We start from the raw sequence: 9,879 nt of genomic DNA on the forward strand, positions 1-9,879 counted from the left end.
AGAAAAAACTCAGTTACAATATCATCTAAAAGTAAATATCATGTAAAAGTAAGTATTAACTAACTTCTTTAGAGAAGTTTTCATCTGGCTATACAAATGTGATTCTCCTTCTATAAAATTCATTATACATTACACATCTCAATTTCTCATTGCACATTGAAAATTTAAAAAAAAAAAAGAAAAATACAAACAACATCTAAAACTTGGCATATCAATTGCACAAAGAACATGTCCACCTGTTCCATCTTTAGTTTCACCAATGTTGTCACTTATATGCAAAAATATCAAAAAAAATAATAATAACATCAGTAAATAACAGGCTAATTAAAGAAAGGCTCTAAATGCATCATAGAGCAATTACCTAACACCAACAATGTCACGAAATTCATTATCCATGCTTCGAAGCATATAGTTGTGGAAATCATATGTCAGGGGATGCTCATGATTCCACAGAACAACAGAAGAAAAGTATATACATGTCGCAATAAGAAAATGCAGAAATATTAGCTTCTTCATATGTTTTCAAGAACAAAAGAATAAATAACTAATACAAAATAATCAAACAATGATATGATGTAACATATACAAATGGACAAGTTCAAACTCATTAAATTGTTATTTGTGATTAGCAAATGGAATACTAGGAGTAGATTTGCATGCTCACCGCGCCATCTAAAGACTCAATAGCACTGTTGACCTCTTCAAGGCTGTTGTAAGTCACAAATCCAAAGCCTCTTGATCTTTCACTTTCCCTGTCATAGATTACCTAGGCTTCCACTTTCGCATGTCTCTGCAGTTCTTTGCTCAACTCGATTCTCATGTTTCCTCCCTCGAGGATCTTGTGCACCATATGCATCATTTTTATCAAGGTTTGTATAAAAATCAAGCAAAAAGTCCTTCTTCTTTGTAACCTATATACAAATATGAAAATTGTACGTCAGCAGTATGCAAGAGTAGAGAATTGGAAATATAGGAATTGAACCATAAAGAAGTACATCAATTCAATTAGAAAATGTGGAAGAAAACAAATACCAAGGTTGTTTTTCCATTACCAATCAAGCTGATAACCAAGACATGATAATGAATATGGGAAACTTTAAAAATTCTAGAACCTACAGCATCTCTCTCCTCTTCAAGTTCACATAGTCGTTCTAGCTCCATCTATCTCTCACGTTCAGCAAGCTTCTTTCTGTAAGCTTCAGTAACAAAGTATTGCACTATATCTGCAAGGAGGAATGCCTACAAGGTGACATTATAGACAATCAGATCTCAACCTAAGGTTTGATGGTGGGAAGTATCTGCATTAACAACAGACTGCTGCAGGGAAGGCAGACAGAATCAGTCATGGAGTTCTTTCAATTGAATTTAGAGATTTGGGTGGATCAACTCCTATAGTCCTATTCAGCTGGCCCTTATAACTGCAATTCACATTAAGAAAAGTTTTAACAAAAATTGCGCATATTCCCCCTCTAAGTAAATATTTGTCTATATACTGTTGAAATATGCATATTCAGAGAAATGATAATCATCTATGACACACGAGAATTACAAGAACCATTCACTAGGTCAAAGGTCTAATACCTGACTATACTAAAGATCCTCTAGTCATACACTTCATAATAATTACTGGAGGACAGAATGAGAGGGAACTAACCTCACTGAAGTAGAAGAAATCCGTCAAACCAACAAGTGATCGAGCTTGATCGCAACCAATATGTCGTGTTTCATATACATCACGAAATTCCCTTCGGCTTTGCTGTAAATTATTGGAAATAAATCTATGTAAAGAAAATATTTTGCTGGTAATATTTTACTTTAGCTATAATGGACAAGATATGTCATGAGAAACTTGTCAAAGAAAACTAGCAACAACAATTTTTCAATGCAGCCACTTAATACAATCAGTACGGTATTCTTGAGAAGGTTTTAAATAATTAAATAGCAAAAGAAGCTAATATGATGCATACATGTGCCTAACAAAACATAAGAATGAGCAGCAAATACCCTGCATCGACCAAAATAACATCCATCTGGCTCAATTGACCTGAAGAAATTCAGCTTCATTAGGCAACCCTTTAGACTTATCATAGTATAAGCCTCGAATTGGGAAACTTGGATCATACTTGAATTCCATGCAAATCTCAGGATACCTAAGCTTCAGTAATAAGCTTCTTTGACCTACCTTATTTGCCACTGTTTGAACACAGAGCAAAGAAAACACTCTTTTTATGAATCCAAATTAATTTGTATCAATCCATAAGGCTTTAATCACCACAATTTAGGCACATCAGATAATATTAATTCGTACATTATTTATATTTGATTATAGCATAAAAATATAATAAATAATATAAAACTATTTATATGTCTTCACCTAATCATTTAAAATTTCAAAAGGGATAATTCATTTCCACTTTAGTTTTCTGTTCCATTTAGTGATAGAGTTTTCTGCTTCTAACATTAACACCAACCCCCCTCCCCGAAAAAAAAGAAAGAATCAGAGTACTCTCAAAGGAGTTCCTTTAATTTGTAGATATGGTATAATACTCTTGGCGAGAACAATGAACATAGAAGCTCTTGAGGTTGTAACTTGTAATTGGTTCCCAGCAAAACCAAAAGAACACACGCAAAACGTCCTCGGAGGCCCCAAATAGATGGTAGTAATAATGATAGTAATCGTCAGGGCAATAAGAAATGAGATGCATTTTGACAATTATAATCTACAGCCACAGAGCAAAGAAACCACGCTTTTTATGAATCCAAATTAATTTGTATTAATCCATAAGGATTTAATCACCACAATTTACACAAAACAATGTTTTTAAAAAAGAAAAGCGACTGTTATTACTCGAAGAATCAGAATCAGAAATTATAACACTGGTACTGTAATTAACAAAGAATCAGAATCAGGAATTATAAGATAAATACATAAATTACATAAATAACAGATTCCACAAAGAATCACATAAATCATACAAATTAGAATCAGAAATATAAATTTTTTTGATTAAGCAGAAATATAAATTATAATTAACCTAACTCACAGAAATTATAACAAATACTTCAAAATCAAAGTAATAATGAAAATTTGAGAGTTCACAGAACTGACTTACTCGACGAAAGAGCAACTGACCGGCGAAGACCAGTAAGATCGGCGAAGATGCGATGACAAGACGACGCTCCGATGCGAAGACGACGAAGATGGCAAACACTGGAAGACGGCGAGGACTCAAGGGCGCGATGACTCCTGCTGCGGTAAGCGCTGACGGTGACGTCGAGAGTCCATGAGAGGTGGCAGTAAGGGAGTGGGAGGTGGCAGTGAGGGACTAAGAGGGTGGGAGCAATAGCCAATGATGATACATATAGAAAACAATCCTGAGAGAGAAGGTGCAACTTGCTAATTTCAAAATCATAAAATTAATAAAAATATTATAAAAAAGGAAACGTTATGGATCATACTTTTAGTAGAAAAATATGAATTTGGCTGATATTAGTTCGAATACAAGACAAATATAAAAAAAATAATTACTTAATCTTTTTATTATAAAAATATATGGTATTATTACAAAATTTAGTTTAACTAATAAAATCTTTGTTAATAAAATATAAAATCAGCATTTGAAAAGAAACTACTAAATAGCTCCCAATTATTCATCAAATTCAAATACACAAACAAAAGAGTGAAGCAAAACCAAAAATCATATATGAACTCAGATTTACCTAGGCCTATTACCCTCTAACCAACATCGAAAAAATAAAATAAAAATGAGAATGCTACTTCTTGATGAGCAGCTCTATAGGTTCTGTCTGTTTGGCTAGCAAATTTGATCTTCTTGAATCTTGAGTACATACCTTACATGAAAACAAAAACATAAATAAGTTAAAAGGTGACTACTCTGGTGGCCAAGTCTTCCGTGACTAATGATGACTAAGTGTTGACCATCTAATTTAAACTTGACACTTGGCATAGGTATTTGAAAGAGAATTTCTTAACCAGTTCTGTAATTAATGATTATGTTACAGTAATGTGAGATAAGTTTTATAAAGTTACTTTGATCGTGAAATTGAAGAGTGCATCAGTTAGAATTTTTGAGTTTCTTGCCGGCGATTTTCAATTCAAGCAGTGGATTGCAAAAACACAAGACTTATTGTCACCATTCGTGAAGCTTCTGAACAAAGGAATTTAGGGACTTCACGGGACCATGTTGTGGCTTTTGACTCGATTTCGGTGACTCAACGGACAAAACCCAAACATGCCCATTCAAAAATTACCAAAGCAGTTTCAAAGACGCTGTAGATCACCGCCTCCAGCAGTTCCATGGTAAAGAAGTGCCTACGATTTCTGGCGGTGGTGGTGACATGTGCTGATGGTATAGGGCAGCGATGGGCGGAGATATTTCATGCGCTGCGAAAGTGGTGGAGAGACTGGCGAAAACAAGAAAGGCGATGCCAGAAGAACACAGAACTAAATGAACCTTTGCCAATCTGTTGTAGAATCTTCTCCATTTTTCTGTGAACTGAAAAATTCACTACTTCAGAGGTAGATAGCAAAGGTTAAAATGAAGCAAGTCATCTTGTTTCTCATTTTGCAGATGTTACAATGAATACTGCTCCTTTTTCTTTGCTTTTACAAGCTCAGAACCAAATAGAAATATGTTAATGGTCAATGATAATTCATACCTAATCAATGGATGTGAACTACTTCAATAGAAAACAGGAAGATTGGATTCTAAAACTGCTTTCTTAGAGACTCATCTGAGTATTTCAGAGTCTGAATATATAATCAATAAACATTTTGGGCTAAATTAAAGATTAACTAATGTATAGTTCAGGGATAAATTTATAGCATAAAGAAAATAAATCAAGTGTGTACAATGAGATAAAAAACAATTAACATGCAGGTATAGACGAATAGTCTACACATCACATGTCAAGTAAAGACAAGAAACAAACAAACCAAGGAGTGGCCCAAGCAGGTACACAAGGCTTATTTTTAATCGAAGAATGCCCGTTCTGATCGATTGTGTATTAGATTATAAGACTACTACACATGCATTGACATTTTATGCCCGTTTAAATGACTATGGAAAAATACAGAAGCATCTCACTTTTTCCCATCTACGTGTAACTCAGATCAATTTCGATGTATCCCAAAGTTTTATTACTAAGAGTGGTTGAAAGGAGTACTAGCATGACTTGTTAATAAAAAATTCTTTGTGCATTGATTCGGGTGGATTTCGTGGAAAATAGATTAAGTGAAAAATAATAGTTAAGGTGAGAGATTAGAGGTAAGTAAACTTGTGAGAAAGATATTTCTGTTAATGGCAAATAAACAATACAAGAACTAATAGTGAGGAAGAGAGGTGGAGAACAAGTATTGAGACCTCCACTAATGTCACAAGAGGATGAATGAGCTTTGTTTAAAGTGGACAGGAATAGTTTACAGAGAAGAGAAGCTCTCAGAAGAGAATGAAGGTGAAGGTGAAAGTAAAGGATGAAAAGGGTTTCAAGGTCTGTGAAGAAAAAGATGATCAAGGTGAAAGTGAAAAGTGAGAGTGAAGGATGAAGGATGCTTTACAGAGGTAGCTTGAGGTCCTTTTTATAGTGTAAAACCATGATGAAGAGGGCACCCCTTGACCAATGATTTTAGTCTGACATTTGGTTTACTACTCGTTCCAAAATATCTTTAGGTATTTGGGATCACCTCAAGTCTTGTCAACTGAAAAGGGGTAGGAAGTTGATTCCCACACGTTAAACTAAAGCTCCTGACATGTGACATTAGTGAAGGGACATCTAGTTTGGTTTTCTTTCAACTAGATGACACCTTTACACTCCAAATCTAACCAATCCACTTCCACCAATATAGTTCTCACCGAAGAGAAATTCAACTCCTCAAGGTGTTATTTTGGATTCCATCCTTTTAGTCCAATACCTTTAGGAGGAACTTAACTCTTTTTTAATCATGTTTGTAGGTCATTATAAAAATAATTATGTACAAAAAAAGTTTATATTTTTAGTACACAATCATACATAAAAAAAATAATCCACTAAATCATTTATAATATATTTATAAATAAAAATATTTATAGTTAATTTATTTTTAATATATATTTTGTATTTTATGAATATGGTTGATTTGAGCATATATCTAACATACTTATTAGCTTTTATTGAAGTTTCCAATCATCTTTGCTTATTAACATGATCAGATTCGGCCCAAAAATATCCAGCTTCATATTTAAATAAGAGAAAACTAACATCGCACGGAGAAGATTGATGGCAGCCGCAGTTGAGTACTCACTCTTTCTCAAATCTAGAAGCTATGCCTGGTTGACAGAGGAGACAACTCGTCCACGCAAAACCTTGATAGCAGAGGCGAGGAGATGAATGGTGGCAGACGCGACGCCAAGCTCTAGGGTTTCAACATCTTCCACAGATCTCCCTCCAAGGTTTTTTCGCCCTCTTCTACTTTGGAGAGATTTTGGTTTGAAATGTGAATGTTTGGGTTTGTGTGAAGTGAAAAGTAATTTAAGATTATGAATGTTTATTTGGTGCTTGGGTTTTATACATCAATGAATGGAGGATTTATAATTTGCTCAAATAACATATGTTGCATAGATTTTCAAAAATAATTATATTAAGTGTATACTAAAATTAGTTACTAGTATAAAATAGATGTGAAATATAAAATATATATTAAAAATAAATTAAATAACATGTATATTTTTACACAAGAAAAATTCTATAGAGTCATCAAAATTTATTATGTTTGATATCGAATATAATATGTTGTTAAATTATTAAGTTAAAAAAACTAGACTAAAAAAATTGGGTTAATAGCTAAGTAATTATTAAAAACAATAAATTTTGACTATTTTCTAACATTTCTCTATACACAAATATATAAAAATCTGGTGGATAATTTTAGCGTAAATATATTATTTTTGTTTCATAAATTTCCACAAAATTCAGCCACAAATAATTAAAAATGTTAGTAGTGGAAGAAGAAAGTTTATTGCTATCAATGACATCGCACAAGGATTTCACAAATTGAGGAGGCATCAGCAGATCGATTACATAGTGATGATGAGTTTGGAACCCTAAAATAGCAGCAAAAGATAAACAAAATCCTAACTATAATGATTAAGGACAATCTTATTAGTGAAAGACAAAAAACACACATAGCCAAGTTGATGCACAATGCAATGCAGCAGAAAGTACAAAATTAAATTGAGACAACAAAAACACATCATAAATCATAGTAATTTCAGAATTATGCATCCTGAAAAATGTTGTCTATGATAGAGCAATCTACTTCTGCATGATTATTATCATTATTCAACATCATCATCTTCATTTGGTTGTCATTCTCTTGAAGAGGCATGTTAGGCTGCATAACCATATTGCTAAAATCATTATTGAAACCACCACTGATCTGCTGCATGTAATGTAAACCCTGCTGATCCAAATGCACGCCGAAACCATCGTCTCTCTTCGACTCGCCGGAAACAACCAGAGGAAGAGGAGGCGGAAGAAGTGACAAGTGGCATGAACCGTCTGTAGCAGTGGTACTGGTACCTAACGATCTCTCGCATTTGTTGAGCTTTGGCTTTTTCTTCAAGAAACCATTAACTATTTCTTCCAACAAGCCTGACGACTCTGAACCTTCATACAATTGCTCCTTTGAGTCTTCTTCGCCACCACCATGATCAGCTTGATTATTATTATTAGTAGTAGTAGTAGTAGTAGTAGTAGTAGTAGTATCGATCTTGCTTCCACTGCCACAACCGACATGGCTTGTGTCAGAACAAGGTGCGCTGTAGTTATTAGCAACATTTACAGGATGTGAATTGACAAAACTGCCCTTGGTGTCGCATAAATAGTCGGGGGAAGAAGAGGCTATAAAGTCCTGGAGAAGCATGTCGATGGAGTGAAGGTTTCGCTGTTGTTGGAAGGTTGAAGAAGAAGGGTCAGACCAACAACCCCCGAAGTGGCGGTTATGGCCGTTGAAGAGTTGGTTATGATGATTAAGGAAGCTGAACTGGTTATGAGTGAAGAGGTGGTTATGGAGGTTAAGGAGATTGTTATGGTTGTTAGTGACGGTGATGGAAGAAGAGTGAGGAGGTGAAGTATGGTACACAAAGTTGGTCCTGGCCTTAAGGCCACGCATGGCTCTGGCAGCGCAGTCGTAGGCGCAGGCGGCTTCCTCTGCGGTGTCGAAAGTCCCCAGCCAACGGCGCTCCTTGGACTGAGGATCCCTTATCTCGGCGGCGTAACGGCCCCATGGCCTCCGCCTGACGCCACGGTACCTGATGGCTCCGGCAGCGGGCGAAGTGCTGGTGTCTCGCAGGGTCCGCTTGGTGGGTTTGTTGGAAGGTGGTTCGGGAAGGGGGGACATGCCGTTGAGGCGCCTCAGCGCTTCGTCCATGTGGAACAATGAAGTGATGAAATGAGCTTTAGTTTGTGTTTGGAAATTAGAAGAGAAGAGAAATAAAGAAGGGAAGGTTGAATGTTCAGACTTGAGAGATATAGATTGGTTGTTCACTTATTTGTAGTAGAGAGTAGAGTAGAGTCTACTAGTACGGTTCCTTTTTATCCTTAGGTTTGGTGATATTTATAGAGGTGTCCTCCTATGTGGGAAAGCATTTTAACGACCCAACATATCCGCAACTTGGTACATACAATTGGCAGGTGAAGTTTATTGCAAGATTGTTAAAAAGAAAATAGAGGCAAACAACGCTTATGTTAAACAATGTAAACAATACATTAAAAATTTAATTTAAAATTTAAAAAATACAAAATAAAAAATATAAGTAGATAATGAAAATATTAAATAATATGAACAATGAATATTTTGTATGTTTAATTCAGTAATTGTGTGGGTGGTTATTCTAATATTAAGATTTAAGTGAGTAATTTGGAGTGTAGTGTGTTTTACTTGAATTGGACCAATTTTAAGACCCGTTGTTCATGTTGTTCAAAAAAATTATTAATTACCTAACATAACCCAATACAAAATCCTAACATGAAATCAAAAACAATTCTCCACACTCATTGCGCCTTTCACTTCGCACAGATCTCTTACAATCACACTCCTATTTTTTCCTTCCACCACGTCACGACTAAAATCCTTCCGTAGCTTCAACCACCGCAAGGTGCAGCGCTGCCGAACGTCGTCGACCATCCTGGCTTCCCTCCTCACGTGCTGCAGCCACCGCCAAATGCCGAAGCCCCATTCCGATTTGCGATTTGTAGTAGCATCGTCGCTTGACCACCGCAGCCCCTTTCTATTCTGCAATTCACAGCAGCAAAGACGACCACTGCAATCCCTTTTCCTCCCGTTGGCAGCTATGCTACCCGGCCACCGCAATGACTTCTCCCTTGCCATTCGCTGTAATGCTGCCCAACCACTGTAGCACCTCTTTCGTTGCAATTCACAGCATCGCCGATCGCCGCAGCAGCCTCCCTCTCTCTCTTGTTTCCACCTTGTCAATCTTTTATACTCCCTTTTCGGTGAGCTAATTCATATTCTTTCACGTTTTTTTTTTCTTTTTTTCAGTAATTTAATTTAAAATTCAATTTCTTTTGAGATTGTTTCGGTTGTTTCAATCTGTGTGTTGTTTGTGTTATAAACTATGGTGATGAGAGTTGCAGACAGTTGATCTGCATCAAAATTTATGACTTTTTTATGGGATAAGTATTGTTTTGGTCCCTAACGTTTGGGGTCGAAATCGAAATCATCCCTCACATAATTTTTTATTTAGATTCGTCCCAAACGTTTTATTTCGTATTAAAATCGTTCTTTTTAATAAAATTTTTTAATTTTATTACTAAATTACCTCTACTTTAATAAAAAATTATAAATTTAAAAAAATAAAT

The 9,879-nt window shown here is 35.4% G+C and overlaps 2 protein-coding genes across 2 annotated transcripts; both read right to left on the bottom strand.

The window, feature by feature from the left end:
* Positions 1–63: 63 nt before the first annotated feature.
* LOC107487275 (uncharacterized) lies at positions 64–3,403 on the bottom strand. Its single transcript, XM_052261494.1, has 6 exons — positions 3,114–3,403; positions 2,124–2,193; positions 2,005–2,044; positions 1,655–1,756; positions 362–911; positions 64–268 (listed from the first exon to the last, which is right to left on the bottom strand). Coding segments are annotated over exons 1-5 (369 nt in total). The 5' UTR covers positions 3,115–3,403; the 3' UTR covers positions 64–268; positions 362–755.
* A 3,870-nt stretch (positions 3,404–7,273) lies between these two features.
* LOC107487040 (ethylene-responsive transcription factor ESR1-like) lies at positions 7,274–8,428 on the bottom strand. Its single transcript, XM_052262379.1, has 2 exons — positions 7,810–8,428; positions 7,274–7,713 (listed from the first exon to the last, which is right to left on the bottom strand). The coding sequence occupies exons 1-2, from the start codon at positions 8,426–8,428 to the stop codon at positions 7,274–7,276; spliced, it is 1,059 nt and encodes a 352-aa protein (XP_052118339.1).
* Between the last annotated feature and the right edge of the window lie 1,451 nt (positions 8,429–9,879).

The sequence above is a fragment of the Arachis duranensis genome, chromosome 5 (assembly GCF_000817695.3).
Source record: "Arachis duranensis cultivar V14167 chromosome 5, aradu.V14167.gnm2.J7QH, whole genome shotgun sequence".
Taxonomy (NCBI): Eukaryota; Viridiplantae; Streptophyta; class Magnoliopsida; order Fabales; family Fabaceae; genus Arachis; species Arachis duranensis.

Bases quoted from the DNA above. Each gene is read 5' to 3' on its own strand.
- LOC107487275 (XM_052261494.1), bottom strand. The intron at 1,757-2,004 runs GTATTTGCTGCT...AATAATTTACAG, and splicing joins GTTATTTTGGTCGATGCAGG to CAAAGCCGAAGGGAATTTCG. The intron at 912-1,654 runs GTTAGTTCCCTC...ATTTGTATATAG, and splicing joins ATTTCTTCTACTTCAGTGAG to GTTACAAAGAAGAAGGACTT.
- LOC107487040 (XM_052262379.1), bottom strand. From the start codon at position 8,428: ATGGACGAAGCGCTGAGGCGCCTCAACGGCATGTCCCCCCTTCCCGAA. The intron at 7,714-7,809 runs GTTCTGACACAA...ATAATAATCAAG, and splicing joins TAATAACTACAGCGCACCTT to CTGATCATGGTGGTGGCGAA.